The following is a 16,791-nucleotide window of genomic DNA, read 5'->3' as shown; positions in this document are numbered from 1 at the left end:
CCTGGAACTCACTCTGTAGACCAGGCTGGCCTCAAACTCAGAAATCCACCTGCCTCTGCCTCCTGAGTGCTGGGATTAAAGGCGTGTGCCACCACGCCCGGCTACAGGACAGTCTTAACACAGGAATGGCAGCAAGACGGCTCAGTGGATCAATCAAGTCGCTTGGTCACCTGGGTCCAGTCCTCAGACCCACTGCTGAGAGGAGACACCCGACTACCACACGTTGTCCTCTGACCATGGGCATGCTCCCTGTCTCTCCAAAAATAAATAGTTTTGTTATTAAAAACCATGCTAAGTAGCTCTCACATAATCTTCCTTTAGAATGATGGTGAGCTCAGGAAGCACTGACAGCAGTAAGTAAGAGATGAGGGACGTTCAGCAAAGCACAATGCACTTCATGGTGTATTTCACTGGATTTCAGGTTAAAAAGTTGGGCAAAGTCCTGTCGTCTTCCCAACGTCAATCTGGGAGTCACACTGCAGCTGTGCTGGGCTCCACAGAAAGGGTACCGAGAAGCTACACAGCTTGTCTTTCTACCATCCCTGTAGCGGCCTGGCCTGGCCCTGGTCCCTAGGTGCCAGAGCCATCAGGACATTGAAGGAAGACCTGGAACCAGAGGGACTTTAAGGGTTTTCCTGCCACTGGACTTAGCCAACACAGGGCCTCTGTGCTAGGGAGGAGACACTTAAAAGTGTCTTGACTCCAAGGATCCCATGTGTTGGAGCAGTGCCTAGGTTTTTGTGGGGGAATTTCCCCCGTTTTGTTTCATTTGAGACAGTTTTGCTCTATACCACAGAGCTGGCCTTGAACTCCGTCCCCCTGCCTCCACCTTCCGGCTGCTGGGATTGTAGGTTTGTGGTACCAGTTCTTTCTCCTTAACAAAGACCCTGAAATACTAAGTCTCAGCCCCATTAAACCCTGGTCCCCTAACGGCTGCGTGGGGCTCCAGCACACACTGACCTGGAGCTCTCTGCTGGGAGTCAAGCTCCCGGCCTTCCCCTGGCAGGCTTGCTGGCTTTGCTTTCTGCCTGTCTCTAGCAGAGATTCAGTCTTGAGGCAGGAAAAACCTTTGCAGTTGTCTCTCCGGCGCCAGATCTTCCTCCAGGGTTTTGATGGCGCTGCACACCCAGGCTGCTACAGGGCTGACAGGAAGCAGCTCAGGGCCGCTGGCTCACACCCGCTCACACCCGCTCACACCCGCTCACACCCGCTCACACCCGCTCGAGGGTGAGCCCAGGTGTGGAACTGGCATGTACCTACCACCTGTACGAGATCGAACAGTACTTAACTTTGTGTCCACTCGGAACTTCAGAACGCCACCTGGATTGGGGATAGATCTTTGCTTATGGAATCAAGTTAGGATGAAGTTGTCACTGGCGTTAGAGAACTTCCCTCATGGAAACAGTTGAAACAAGCCAGAGTTGAGTTTATGGGAGACATCGGGAGAGTTTAGTGGGACTTCAACTCCTGAGAACACTGTTAACGCTGCCTAGACTTCTGGTCAGGGTGCTTGGGTACAAGGGGAGGAGCAGACTCCTGGCTTGCCAGAGGTACATTATCAGCCTGGTCCCGAGCTCCGCATCTTGAAGTCGGAAGGACTTCGGGTGCTCAAGTTGCCTCAGCTTCAGCAAGCCAAGGGCTCTGGAGTTTACCTATCCTGTGCCCCTTGTGGTGGTTCCCAGTGTGTCGAGCCTATTCTGGATTGGGAGGGGGCCCCAAATGCAGTGATTATCCCTTATAAGAATTAAAAGTGGGGGCTGGTGAGATGGCTCAGCGGTTAAAAGCGGTTGACTGTTCTTCCAAAGGTCCTGAGTTCAAATCCCAGCAACCACATGGTGGCTCACAACCACTCGTAGTGAGATCTGACGCCCTCTTCTGGTGTGTCTGAAGACAGCTACAGTGTACTTAGATATAATAATAAATCTTTGGGCTGGAGCAAGCGGGACAGACCAGAGCGAGCGGGGCCAAAGCAAGCAGAGGTCCTGAATTCAATTCCCAGCAACCGCATAATGGCTCAAAACCATCTGTACAGCTACAGTGTACTCATATATATAAAATAAATAAATAAAATCTTTTTTTTTAAAAATTAAAAGTGGCAGGGTACATATGGTATCCTGCTTTAAATGTTATTATGTATTTATTTTTACTTGTTTATTTGTGAGTGTGTGTATGTGCATGAGCATATGTGTGTGAATGTGTGTGTATTTAGGTGCATGTGTGGAGGTCAAAGGACAACTTGTGGAAGCCTGTTCTGTCCTTTTATGAGTGTCCTGGGGATTAAACTCAGGTCCTCAGGATTAATGGCAACCACCTTTACCTGCTAAGCCATCTCCGTGGTCCCAACACTCTAACAAGTGGGAGGAATGGGGGTTCAACATGAAGAGGCAGAAGTTAGGGGGCTGTGTCTGAAAGCTAAGAAATGACTGGATCCCGCTAGCAGCCACCACTGGCCCTACAGGGAGCTGGCCCTACCCACACCTACAGCTGTGTGAGAATTAATGTCTGTGAGGTTTGCCAAGCAAGGTTCTGGGAACTGGCTAGCACATCAAATATACCACTTACTTCAGGAACTTGTTACCAGGGCAACAGATGAGTACTTTCCTTACCTTTGGGTCCTGACTGATTGGCCTAGGCCCTCAAGCCTGCTCTCCCATCCATTCAAGCCTTGTCCTCCAAGTTGGCTGGAAGGAGAGGCCTTACCAGCAATTGAGCTGGCTTGTCAGGCACTGTCAGGTGGGTACAGTACAAGGCTCACCAGCCAGAGATATTGGCAGTCTCTGTCCCTGGGCCCTGTGTATTAGGGTTGTGAGACCTCCGCTGCCTGCCTTACTTAGAACTAGGCTGTTCCCCACCTAAGCTGGCCTCTTCTCCCCGCCCTGCTGCCTGGTACGCATCAGCTGGCCATTCTCATTCCTCGGGCTCTTAGCCATCCATTCGGTGCCGAGGGCTTTGTTCCCTGTCGCTGCACATGCCTGGAGCCCAGAACTGTTAACCTGCACATGTGGTTCGGATTATATTAGCCCTGCGTAGCCTTTGGATCGGGTTACAAGGGATTTTAGGGTATCGTGGTATGATCTTGGGCAAGGCTTCTGCATTGCCCAACCTCAGTTGCCCCGTGGGAACCTTTCTTACAGTCCTGAAGGGGAAGGACATGTCTCAGTTCATACAAAGGGGAGAGTGGTGGCCTGTGCCCTGCTGTCCCCAATCCGGATTTCACTGGTCTGAGTAGATTGGAATGTAGGGAAAAGGTAGAAGGGGAGGAACCTTCTTGCTGGACCCAACTGCCCAGGTGAACCTTGGTCCTTGCACCCAAGGGCCAGCCAGCCCAGCGTGGCCACAGTTGGTCTGGGCTAGATGAGAGCTGCTGGTGGCAGTACAGAAGTAAACCTGAGGCCAGAGATAGCTGGTGACCTCCTTGGTCCTTCTCTGGGGGCCATCAGCCTGGGTCTGCTGGACAGAGTCCCCAAGCGCAGGACCAGACAGGAAAGCACCCCAATGAAATGAGTTCTTGGCATTTTCTGTCACTGTGAGCCCAGCCTGTGGTCCTGGAGGGAGCTTTCCCTCTCCTAGCTCTTGCTGTGGCTGATGGAGAGGGCACCAGTGTGGGCGCCTGCCTCCCCGTACCTTTACAGACAGGGACACAAGAGACCTTGTTCTTGCTCCGTGCCAAGTCCCCCTCTCATTTCTCTTTCCTGCCCACCCTCTACCGGGGGCATCTCTGTTAACCTCTCAGGGCCGCTCTTACCAGGAACCACAAACGCAGTGACTCAGAACACGCCAGGTTCTGGAGGCCTCAAGTCCAAAGTCAGTTCCACTGCCTAGAGTAAATGTGTCAGCAGGTCTGGCTCCTCCGGTAGGGTTTGTCTTCTAGCTTCTGGAAACTTCTGTGCTCCATGGCTTGTGACCCTTTCCAACTCCTCCAGCCGCTGTGCTTCCACACAGAGGTACAGCCTGTCTCTGATCCCGTCTCTGTCTATTCGCTTTATATTTCTAATGTAGCTCAAACTCACATTGTAGAGGGAGATGACCTTGAACTTCTGATCTTCCTGGTGTTACTTCCTGGCGTTCTGGGTTTACGGTTTTGTGACACACTACCTGGCTTTCTGCCTGCCCCTCTTGATTGCTTTCAGAGCCTGCTTAGACAAATCTCCCCATCTCAAAGTCAGCAGTTTGATCACACCTAGAAATTCCCTTCAGGGCATCAGGTGCAACAGGCACTGGGGATGACGAGCTTTGAGTCAGCTCTCCTCCGCACTCCCCACCACACATAGGTTTCCCCTCACAGTGTGTAACCACGCACCAATAACCCTAGCACTCGGGATGCCATAAAGCAAAGTATGTATGAGGCCAGCAGAGTTACACACTGAGCTCCAAAGTTGCCTGGAATACAGACAGATCCTGTCTCAGAAGACAAACTAACAGAAAGGTACTCATTCCCTGGTACCACCACGCACACCCACCCACCGAAACCCTTCCTATTGGGTTAAAACCAGCAGATGTGATGCCCAGGGACCGTGGGACACTGGAGAACCAGACAATTGGTTGGAAGCTTTAACCTAGAACAGTTTCTATGGAGAATAAGCATTCATTGCTCCCTAACCACAGAGGTGGCTCTGTGGTTAAGAACACAAGACTGCTCCTACAGAAGACCCAGGTTCAGTTTTCAGCAGCTCACGATGACCTCCAACTCCAGCTCCTGGGGCAACGGATGCTTCTTGCCTCCGCACGCATGTATGCACACACTCACACAAGCACGTGCACACATGCACAATACTTTAAGATAATTCTTCTAAATATTTTTAAGTGGAAAATTGACAAAAACCAGGAAAACTCCCACAGCCCTCCCTGGGGGCTCCCTTTTTGGCTACCAGGAAGGCGGCATCTTGTCCTCAGGATTCTCCAGGCCTTGACTCAGTGCTGAGAGCCATAATGTCTTAGTCAGGGTTTTATTGCTGTGACAAAACGCCGTGACCAAAAAGCAAGTTGGGGAGGAAAGGGTTTGTTTGGCTTATACTTTCTGTCCATCACTGGAGGAAGTCAGGGCAGGAACTCAAGGAGCAGGAATGTGGAGCAGGAGCTGATGCAGAGGCCATGGAGGGGTGCTGCTTACTGGCTTGCTTCCCCTGGCTTGCTCAGCCTGCCTTCTCTAGAACCCAGGACCACCAGTCCAGGGATGACATCACCCACAATGGGCTAGGCCTTCCATATTGATCACTAATTGAGAAAATGCCTTACAGCTGAATCTCATGGAGGCATTTCCTCAAGAGAGGCTCCTTCTCTGCAGTGACTCCAGCTTGTGTCAAATTGACACACAAAACCATCCAGTACACACAGGGATGTTATTCTGAAGCAGAGAGCTGATGTCACTGATTATACACAAGCCTACACCATCTTCCAAACACCTCTGAACCCCAACCTCACCAACCCCACAGATGGTCACTGATGCCAGTTCCCCGGAGGGATGAGGCTTGCCCAAGGTTGCAACCAAGAGAGGACAGAGGCCCAAACTCTGGCCTCTGCTCAGCCAAGACCACGGGCAACATAATGTACATCTATAATCCCAACACTTAGGAGATTGGAGGAGGCACAAGTTCGAGGTCAGCCCAGGTTATATGGCAGGTTCCAGCCCAGCCTGGGCTACAGAGAGCTTTCTCAAAAGCACCACTGGAGACTTAGAGTGAACATGACAGAGACCAGGCACTGGTTCCTGGGACAGTTCTCACCCCTGAGAAATGTGATTTTTTTTCCTACTTATCTCCAAATGCTTAAATGCTAGAGCTTTCAGCCCTCTATTTGGACAATGAAGATCACCTAACCAAACCTAAAATTGGCCACAAGGTGGCAGCACCATGTTCCTTCCAGCTCCTGAAGGCTTTGTAGGCTCTCTAGTGCCTCCTGGTGGCTGTGGGAAGCACGCTAAAAGAAGAAAGGTAAGCTTGCTAAGCCTAGTGAGTGTGGCCACTTCAGGCCTTCTCCATTGAAGTCATAGGAAGCCAGTCTGGCTAGCACGGTCCTTGGGGTTTTCATCACCAGTCAGCCAGTGCAGTCTTTCACCTACAGCAACCTCTGGAGAAAACACTCAGATTTGATCCCCTGGCTCTGCCAGCCCTACTGCTCTCTGTGGAATGCGGAGGCAGAAGAAAACACAAACATCATGTCTGTGGAGATGAGGAGACACAACCTACTTGCCTTCTCAGATGACCTCAAGGGGGAGCCAAGGCTAGACACATCTCAGATGACCTCAAGGGGGAGCCAAGGCTAGACACAACTGATCCAGTGCAGGAGCATGGAGGGCACAGGCTACTGGCAGTGGATTTCATGGACTATGGTGTCCTAGTGTGAAGGGGACATCTCCCCACAATGTGTGTGAAGGTTTATATATTAGAAGGTGTGGCCCTGTTGGAATAGGTGTGTCACTGTGGGTGTGGGCTTTAAGACCCTCATCCTAGCTGCCTGGAAGCCAGTCTTCTGCTAGCAGCTTTCAGACGAGGATGACATTCACCTCCAGATGAGAGTCTCTCTCAGCTCCTCCCGCACCACGCCTGCCTCAGTTCCTGCCTTGTTGATAATGGGTGAACCTCTGAACCTGTAAGCCAGCCCTAATTAAATGTTGTCCTCATGAGAGTGGTCTCAGTCGTGGTGTCTGTTCACAGCAGTGAAATCCTTACTTAGACAATGTGTATACCAGCTGCTTCCTTGGGCACAGTGAGACATGAGTCAGCCTCCTCGAGGCACCAGGGCATAGCAGTTGACAGAGCCTTGGGAGGGGACATGGGAGGCTGCGAGCAGGGATGCTGCTGTTCAGGCTCTGCTTCCCCACCTGTAGCAGCAGATCACCTGCAACTGCATACTGGGAATTCTGGGATACCTTATCTGCATAAGAATGAAATCTCAAGTGCTGCTGGACATGACCTTTTGGGCTACATGACCTCCTGGGGGGCAGTGGTGGGGTACACAGCCACTGGGCTACATGGTGGGGGTACAGGCTAAGTGCTGGGACATGCAGGCTTGGCGTTTGGATACGTTCCACCCCAGTCTTGCTTCTCTGCTCCTCCCCACCACCCCATGGCTTTGCAACCCCACAGGATGCAAGGATGGAGAGATGAAGGTTCGGTGGCTCACAACCATCTTGTTTTGTTTTGTTTTGAGACAGGGTTTCTCTGTATAGCCCTGGCTGTCCTGGAACTCACTTTGTAGACCAGGCTGGCCTCGAACTCAGAAATCTGCCTGCCTCTGCCTCCCACCACGCCCAGCGTGCGCCACCACACCCCGCCTGCTCACAACCATCCTAACTCCAGTCTCAGGGAATCTGATGCTCTCTTCTGACTCCACAGGCACGAGGCATATACATGGTGCACAGACACATATTCAAGCAAAACATTCATACACATTAAAAAAACAAGAGCCGGGCTGGTGAGATGGCTCAGTGGGTAAGAGCAGCCGACTGCTCTTCCGAAGGTCCGGAGTTCAAATCCCAGCAACCACATGATGGCTCATAACCACCCATAACAAGATCTGACTCCCTCTTCTGGAGTGTCCGAGGACAGCTACAGTGTACTTACATTAAATAAATAAATCTTTAAAAAAAACAAAAGCCTATGGGCTGTCCCAGCCTGGGTTGACCACAGGCTGCCTGAGGGACCCTTGGCAGTATCTCTGGGGCACAGCCCCTAACTGTACAGCAGAGGTTAATACACCTGGCTTTGTTGGGCCTGGTGTCCTAATGTGGACTTGACCTGTACCCATACCCCAACCTCCTCATCCCACGGAGACATCGTTGGGTTTTTGTAGTTTTGTATTGTTGGTTTTGATTTTTGAGGCTGGCCTCAGGCTATGAATGAATGAAGGTGATTTAGAACCTCTGATCTTCCTGCCTCCTGCCAAGATTACTAGTGTGCATTACCTCGCACTGCATAAATGACAGCCCGGGTGGAAACCAGGGCTTTATATGTGCTGAGAAAGCAAGCTACCCACTGAGCTGTGCCTGCAGACCCACTCTGTCTTTGGGAGACAGGGTCTCACTCCACAGCCCCAGACTGAACCCCTTCTCCCACTTCAGCTGGTGGGGATTACACGCGTGTTCTACCATACTCAATTTCCCTACAGCTTTCTCAGAGGCAGGACTATCAGTGTACCCATCTGACAGATGGCAGCTTGGAGAGGGAGGTCACTGCCCAGAGCGCCATGGTCAGTGGGGAACATAACCAGACTAACACCCGTGTCCAAATCCTGGTGATGTTCAGTGGGCACCAACTGCACAGCAGAGGCACCAGGGCTAACACAGCATGCTGTGGCAGCCCCAGCAGCACCTATGCCAGACCAGAGGGGAGCAGCAGACCTCTCCTTTATTACAAATACAATAGTCCCAGGGGCACCTGGGAAGAGCTGGAACCCGGAGGCATGTGGGCGGGGCTTTGTTAACAGACTGCCTTCCCCTTATACAGGGCAGGAGCCAGTCTGATCCCTGTCAACAAGGGACTGAGCCCTAGCAGAGTTGAAAAGGAGTCCCCGTTAGAGGACCAGGCCTCTGAACTGGGGTTGGAGGGTAGTCCTTTGAGACCCCAGACCCTTTACCCACAGAACAGCTGTCAGTTTGGGCCTTGTCCTCAGCGTCAAGGACCCTAGAAATGTCCCGTATCAGAAGTAGAGAACTGGGGGCTATGTGGACGAGAGACGAAATGACTCTGCCCCCTATGAGCACGGCCAGGGGCTGGTCCAGGTCTTGTGTCCCTAACAACTAGTTTTTGCAGCTAGGGGGCACACAATGCACTGACGGGGCTTCTTCAATGGCCCGCTCCATCCGCAGGTACCAAGGCTGGATGTGTGAGTGTCGCATCAGGTCATCGAAGGCCTCCAGACCCTCCATCACTCGCAGCACGCCATACACTGCCTAGGGAGGGATCAAGGACCAGTCACTGCCCTGGGGCTGTGGGGGCACCAAGGCCTCAGATGAGGCATCCACACTGCCTGGCTGCTGCCAGCTGGCATCTGGTCAGACCAAGGCTACCTGGTTACAAGACTGCTCAGGGAGGCCGGGTGTGGTGGCGCAAACCTTTAATCCCAGCACTCGGGAGGCAGAGGTAGGTGGATTTCTGAGTTCGAGGCCAGCCTGGTCTACAAAGTGAGTTCCAGGACAGCCAGGGCTATACAGAGAAACCCTGTCTCGAAAAAAAAAAACAAAAACAAAAACAAAAACAAAAACAAAAACAAAAAAAAACTGTTCAGGAATAGGGCCTAAAGCCAGGCCAGTGAGACTTGCAGGTTAAGGCCTGGAGCCCATGCATGCAGCGACTGAGCTAGGACATTGGACAGGGAGCCTAGGCCCTGCCACTCCAACTTAGGCCCCAGGATCCTGCCCAGCCTGAAACTCCCCTTCCTGAGTCTTACAGGTACGAGAACCATGGGAGTCGTTTGCTTTTGCTTTTCCCCTGACTACATACACACACACACACACACACACACACACACACACACACACCCCACAAAACAGACACAGTTCCTTTGGGGAGCAGGAAGCTGCAAAAGGCGGGCCTTCCCTTCCCCACCGTCCCTACCCAAAGGCAGGCAGGCCACTCTAACTTTCACCATCAGACGTACCAGGTCAGCAAGGTTAGGCTTCTGACCCCCCATGAATGGCCGGTCTTTGCCCACGGCTGTCACCCACTTGTTGGCTGCTTCATAGAGGTCCACCCGTACATCATCCTGCAGGTGGTGCCTGGGCAGAGAGAACGGCTGGTTAGGGGATTCCTTCTCAGGCCCGCACGAGCACAGCCTCCTCTGCATAAAGCAGAAAGGCAGGGTGACTGGGGTGGCCCTCGGGGAGGGGACGGTCCCTCCAACACTGAGCACCTGCCCCTTGAGTGACAGTGTGTGACAAGGAGCCAGAAGTAGAGGGCATAGTGGGGCCGTGTCTTCTGACCCCAAGGTCTAGGCTAGGGACTGATCAGCCGTGCTGGCTCCCAGGCCTGGCTTCTCTTCTCTAGGCCTCAATTTCCCTTTTCCCTCCCTGAGGGGTTTGATGGACGCTACCCAGATGCCACGCAGGCCTGGGGAGAGCAGGCCCTCTGCTGCATATGCATACCACTGCACGAGCCATCACCTGCTTTTGAGGCGCTTGCTGATGAGGTACATGGCAGCTGCGCCCACATACTTGGCCATGGCGGCCTCCACAGCCCCAAACTTGCCCTCACGGACAATGTAGTCGAAGGAAGCCAAGGCCTCAGCAGGTGTTCGGTACACGTTGGGAGAGATGAGATGCACCAGCCAGTCATCCGCCCACTGCCGCCACTTCATCTCCTCCCTGCCGATGCAGGACACACAGAGTGTTGCACTGTCCCCGAACCAGGGCCAGATCTCTGCCCCAACGCTCAGTCTCCCACAGACTTCCTAATCCTGTGACCCTTCAATACAGTGCCGCGTGTTGTGGGGACCCCCAACCATACAGTTATGTCGTTGCTACTTCATAACTGTAATTATGCTATTGTTATGAATATATAATAAACATCCAATATGCAAGGTGTTTGATGTGCAGCCCTTGTAAAAGGTTCTTTTGGCCCCAGAGCACCCGGCTCTGCCTGGTCCACCCCACCCCTTCACGGCAGCTCCATGCAGCCGCAGATCCACTCACGTCCTGGCTTCCTTCCCGCCATACATCTGCTGGGCCTCCTTCTCGTCCAGCATGAGCCAGTACTTGTTGCAGAACTCGGTCACCTCCTTGCCCTGGTCATTCATGGCCTTCATGGGTGGGTAATAAGTGATGACCTCTTCCAGGGGCTGCCTTCAGGGGAAGGCCACAGCTTCAGCCTGACTCCGTCCTCCTGCCCCCCACCCCCACCCCCCTACCCAGCCCAACCCAGCCTGACTCAGTCCCAACCCCTCTAAGAGGCCTCACTAGCTGCAAAAGGGGCCGGATTAGACAGGAGGAAGGCTCTCCGGGTAGGAGGAGATGCAGGAGCTAAGGAAGGCAGGCACTAGAGTGAGATACCTTTGGTCTCTTCTAGCAAAGTCTACAGCAGCCCCACCCTTAGATAAGGCCCAGTTGGGCCTCCCAGGAAAGACTTACCCAGAAACCAGGTAGGTCTTGAGGGCGCTAATGATGACAGAGGAGTCATTGAGCTGTTGCTGAAAGAGAAGAAACAACTGTCTTTTGTGATTCTGGGACAGAACCTGGAGCCTCAGGCATATGAGACAAGCCCTGTATAAGCCACACCCTTGACCAAAGAGGCTCTGGCAAGCGTAGAAGGACTGGGATTCCTTAAACAATAACAGCACTCAAGGTCCTTGAACCTGGGCACTGCTGATCTATCACAGAGGCACAAAACTCATGTTCTGAGCTCACTACTCCCCACTCTAGAGCCCTCTTTTGGAATAATGGTGACCAAGTATGGCTACTGGGGATGTATGACTGGGAGAGCCTGGCATCTGACCCTAATCCAAGTCACTTGGCCTCTTGGCACTGAAGGGCTGGGAAGGACCAAAGGCTCCACACAGGGTACCAAGGCCAGGGGCAGGATTTTATCTTTACTGTCCCCATAGCCCAAGGTGGGGATCCTATGGTGGCACGTGCCTTTAATCCCAGCACTTGGGACACGGAGGCAGACTATCTCTAAGTTCAAGGCCAGCCTGGTCTACAAGGTGAGTTCCAGGACAGCCAGGGCTGCTACTGTATTTTGGAAAACCAAAAACTAAAATAAAGTAAACAAACAAAAAACACTCATGAACTGTGGTACCTCATGCGTGCCCACAGACACATGGTAAATAGTCAATAGACAAAAACGTAATTTAAAATGTTTTTGTTTGAGACAGTCTTATGTAGGCCTGGTTGGCCTGAACACCCAGAGATCTGTCTGCTTCTTCTGCCTCAGAGATGCAGGGCGTAAAGACATGCTCCACCTTGCCTAAAGCAGCCTTTTGTTTTGTTTTTCAAATTACATTTTATTTTCTTTGTGAATGACAGCGGTGGTGGTCAGAAGGCAGACTGACAGTTGGTCTCCTGCTATCAGAGCCCTGGGACTTAAACTCAGGTTGCCAGGTTTGCTAGCGCCTCGACCCAAAGCCATCTCTGCAGCCCTTAATTAAAAATTTACCAAATAAACAACCAGAGCCTAGTGACACGTTTTTGATCCCAGCACTAAGGAGAGACAGGTGGATCTCTGTGAGTTCAAGACCACTCTGATCTCCATAGATGGTTCCAGAACAGCCAGGGCTATACAGAGACCCTGTCTCAAAAACCACATCGAGGTTCAGAACAAGGGGAACACAATGAGCCTTTGTCTCAAAAAAAAAAAAAAAAAAAAGCAAGTGTACAAACAAACCCCAACTCTGGGCATGGCAGAGCATGCTCACACATAACCCTAGCACGCAAGACACAAGAGACATGAAGATTCTGAGTTCTAGGCCGCCTTAGGCAACATAACAAGACTCTACCCAAAACAAAACAGAACCAGCAGCCCAGCAGAGAGGTGAGAATCAGCCCAGGATTAGTGTGTGGGCTAGCCTCCTGTCAACTTGACACAAGCCACAGTTATCTGAAAGGAGGGAACTTTGGTTGAGAAAATGCCTCCCTAAAACTAGGCTATAGACATTTTCTTAATTAGAGATTGATGGGGAGGGCCCAGCCCACTGTGGGTGGGACGATCCCTGGGCTGGGGTCCTGGGTTCTATAAGAAAGCAGGCCTCAATGCTTTTGAACTGGAAGTGTAAGCCAAATAAACCCTTTCCTCTCCAACTTGCTCTTGGTCATGGCGTTTCGTCACGACAATAAAAATCCGCATTAAGACAGCTAATTGAGGGCTGGTGAGATGGCTCAGTGGGTAAGAGCACCCGACTGCTCTTCCGAAGGTCCAGAGTTCAAATCCCAGCAACCACATGGTGGCTCACAACCACCCATAACGAGATCTGATACCCTCTTCTAGAGTGTCTGAAGACAGCTACAGTGTACTTACATATAATAAATAAATAAATCTTTAAAAAAAAAAAAAAAGACAGCTAATTGAGTGGCAGAGCCACACCTCAGACCCCAACCACCCCAACTACAAACACAGTTTGTTCATCTTCAGTGCATCCCCAAGACTCAGCCAATAGGGAAGGAAAAGGCTCTAAATGTATTTTAGAGGTGTTGCTGTGCCTGAAACCTGCCATGCTGCCCAGACTAGCATCAGACTCATGGGTTACCAGAACAACCAACTGCAGGCTTGCAGCACACACCACACTTCTGAACCATTTTCCACCCAGCTCTTCTCCCTGCTCACTGTGGAGACCCAGGAATCACAAGTTCTGTTAGAATATAAAGCAGGATTTAGGGTGACTCCTAGATAGCTGGGACAGAAAGAAGGCATGAGATCCCCAAGGCTCACCAAGCTGTCTCCTTCCTGGGCCACCAGGATGGGCACCTTCCTGTAGGAGGAGAATTTGATCTCAGTCCTTCTCACGGGATTCACCTCCACCACCTGATAGGGCAGGGAATGGAAGTCGAGGAAGGCGCGGACTTTGCTGCAGAAGGGACATGTCTTGTACTGGTACAGGGTCAGCTGCAGGCCGCTGGACAGGGGCAGCTGCGGGGAAGAGAAAAACAATGGGGCTTGTAACACCTGGAGTCCCAGAACTCTTGCTCCACACTGCAGCAGGCAAACCTTTCTTCAGGAAGTCCTCTAAGGTGACTCTGAAAAGAGAGTGAGGAAAGGTGGAGGGAACAGAGGGTGGGCAAGGGGCTCAGGGAGTGCCAGACAGCCTACACCACAGGGCCAGGAGGCTCTACCACTCTGTGTGTGTGTGTGTGTGTGTGTGTGTGCGCGCGCGTGTGTGTACATGCCCGCGTGGGCACCTTCAAGCAAGTTCATCTTCCTCCTGTCCCAAAGGGGACACAAGACAGTCCCAGGGTGTGTCTTCCTCTCGCTTAATAGTCCTTAAGGTCTCCTCCAGCCCACCCCTTACCCCTGACTTCTCCAACTCTGTCTGAGAAACCGGTAGAGCTGACCAACTGACCAGGCATCACTGGCCAGAAGTGAGATCTACCTCAGATCTCCAAACCAAGAGATTTAGCTCCTCTGCAGGGAAGCCTTAAGGTGAGCTTGCTACAGTTGCAGTTCCCATCCCTCAGTCTTCAAATGGAAATCGGATGGGCAGGGAAGAGAGTAGCGAACCGCAGGGGCTCCGCTCCAGTTCCTGAGTCCAGGGAAAGAGCAGAGCATGGGAGGCAGGGCGGAGAAGGGCTATAGACTTCAACTCATGAAAGGTCTACAGGGCTGCGGAGCCACGCTAGGCTGGAGCACGCCTAAATCACAATCCAGACCATGGCATGCGATACATACAGCTCTAAGTCGCTGGCATCACCCTCCTCGCACTCTTAAGGCCAAGACACTCGTCCAAGGTCACAAGCGGGCGAAAGAGGCCGCTCCTGACCCTGAGGCTTCTTGGCAGTTCGGGGCTAATCCCGGCTCCCCGTCAGCAGTCCGTGCCAGCCAAGACTTACCTGCGCAGCCAAGCGCTCCGCGCGGAGGTCCTGGGAACGCTGGTGCCACCGCACGGTGTGGTACAGCCCCAGCGCGCCGCCCAGGGCCAGCGCCGCCGCCCCCAGCAACCGCGGGCTCCCCTTGCGGACCGCGGCGCCCCGGCTTCCGGCGGCCACCCTGGTGAAGCCGGCCCGGCTCTGTGGCTGCCAGGGTCGTGTGAGCAGCCCCTCAGTCAGGGCGCACCGGCTAGAGCCAAGCACCCACGAAATGCGCGCCGCCTGGGCCATGGTCGCTCTGCCGGCGCTGCGGGCGAGCGCGCAAAACCAAAATGTCCCAACCAGGGAGGCGCTAGGATTCCTTAAAGGGACAGAACGCCGGGCCTGCGTGTTGCCTAGGGTAACGATGACGCCAAGTAGGACCAGAGTCCTTGAGGGGAGTGAGGGTGCGTCCCTGTCTGAGAGGCAGAAGCACACCCCAGCGGTTTAGGGAGTGGCTTGAGGTCGCTGTCTTCTGGGGGTGCAACGGTGACCTGTAACTCGTGGTCGGCCGTTTCCACATCGTGCATCTACGATGGCAGGGAAAACGTTGGTCTTCCGACCCATTCACGCTCCAGAAAAGGTCCGACGCGGTCTCCAGTGGGTGACCGCAAGAGCTCAGACTCTTCCTGCCCTCCCGCAAAGCTGTACTCTGCTACTATGATGCGAACCATAAACTTCTCTCCAATCCAGCGGGGGGCCTTGGAAACCACGTGTCGCGGAAATGGCCCACGCTAAGTGGCCGGCTCGCCAGCCCGAAGAACTCCCAGGCCTGAATGGGGATGAGCGGAGGTCCCAGGACACCCCAGGCCTTGGCGAGTTCACTGATCTTAACGAAGCGCCCCACCTCCACCACCTAGGCTTCTCCACGGACAGCCCTGGCATGACCCCGCCCCAAAGACGAAAGGGGCGGGGCTTTATAGTGGGCGTGGAATCGAGAAGGAGAGGTGGGGTTCGTTGGCGAGCGGGTATGGAGATGCGGGAGACTGGCTGTGGAGGTTCCGGGGTCCGATCTGGGTCCGATCCACCGCCTTCTCTTTCTCCTGGGCCTGGCAGCGCCAGAGCCCACGATACCCAGCCGCAGCTGGAACCTGCGCATGCAGACCTTGGCGAGCGAAAAAGGCTAGGTGGCCCCAACGTGCTTTTCTGTGAAAACCCAGCTGGGAAGAGAAAAACGGGCTTAAAAGGCACGGAGGATTCCGGCTCAAACACAGCCTCTAAGTGGGGCAGGAGTTGTTCCGGAACAGTCCCGGGACTAACCAGAACGGCATCCTGGAACAAATGCCTGGAACCTGCACTAGAGAGCTGTACCTACCAATCTTATTCTACTATTGGGGAAAATGAGGCCGTAGAAGCCCCCAAACTGACCAAAACTTCAGAAAGGTGGCGCTGCAGCCTGGGCTGAGAGGCCCCACTGCCTGTCCACTTCTCCATCCCAAAGGGTCTCTGCTAAGTTCCTGGCCTCTCCGCACCTACCCTTTCCCGTCTCCCCATGACTTCTGATCCTAGTGTGCTTCATCCAAGGATCCCCGCAAATAAGGACGGTGTTCCCTCGTGACCAGGGAAAACCATCCCCAATGTGGTTGGGATATCTGTGGCCCTGGAAATCTATAAACTGAAACTTAAAGAGTGGAGTGGTCTCGGGAGGCAGAGGCAGGTGAATTTCTGAGTTCGAGGCCAGCCTGGTCTACAGAGTGAGCTCCAGGACAGCCAGGGCTACACAGAGAAACCCTGTCTCGGAAAACAAAAAAACAAAAAAAACAAAAAAAACAAAGAGTGGAGTGGTCATAATAAGAATTGAGTCCTTTAGTGGATGATTAGATCAGTTTGTAAGAATGGAAGGGGTACACCGAAGGCCCCAAGGTTACAAACCAGACCGTCTGCCCTAGTCTTCTGAAATGCAGGCGTCCTTCAGGGTGCCACCCGTGAGAAACTGGCCGTTGGTGTCACCATCTCGAACTCTGTCCCTCCAGAGCTGTAAGGAACAGCAAGCACCTTGCCAGCCTCCCCGCCCCCCCCGCTTAAAGCAGATAAGGCTGTAATCCACACTGTTGTTTTAGACTTTGCTATGTAGCCCAGGTTGTCCCTCCATCTTCTCCTGAGTGCTGGGATCACATGTGTGAACCACTACACTTGAGTACAGAGCAGATTATTTATTTTATTTTTGCTTGTGTACAAATGTATATGTTTGAGGCCGTGCCAGGGGGGTGGTTATATGTGAGGATGTCAGGGCTTGCACACTTGTAGAGGTCAGGGGAGTCAGTCCTCACCTACCACCCTGTTTGAGAAGGTGTCTCTCTCTCTCT

The 16,791-nt window shown here is 52.9% G+C and overlaps 1 protein-coding gene across 1 annotated transcript; it reads right to left on the bottom strand.

Moving 5' to 3' along the window:
- Window positions 1-8,324: 8,324 nt before the first annotated feature.
- On the bottom strand, window positions 8,325-15,119 carry Ptges2 (prostaglandin E synthase 2). The gene is made up of 7 exons (XM_021193743.2): window positions 14,471-15,119; window positions 13,356-13,553; window positions 11,063-11,121; window positions 10,628-10,777; window positions 10,100-10,300; window positions 9,598-9,715; window positions 8,325-8,890 (listed from the first exon to the last, which is right to left on the bottom strand). Exons 1-7 carry the CDS (start codon window positions 14,735-14,737, stop codon window positions 8,738-8,740), a joined length of 1,146 nt encoding a protein of 381 aa, XP_021049402.1. The 5' UTR covers window positions 14,738-15,119; the 3' UTR covers window positions 8,325-8,737.
- Window positions 15,120-16,791: the final 1,672 nt, after the last annotated feature.

This window comes from Mus pahari, chromosome 3, assembly GCF_900095145.1.
Source record: "Mus pahari chromosome 3, PAHARI_EIJ_v1.1, whole genome shotgun sequence".
In the NCBI taxonomy this organism is placed as follows: Eukaryota; Metazoa; Chordata; class Mammalia; order Rodentia; family Muridae; genus Mus; species Mus pahari.
The sequence above is the reverse complement of the archived record's forward strand: the minus strand, read 5'-3'. Positions and strand labels throughout refer to the sequence as shown.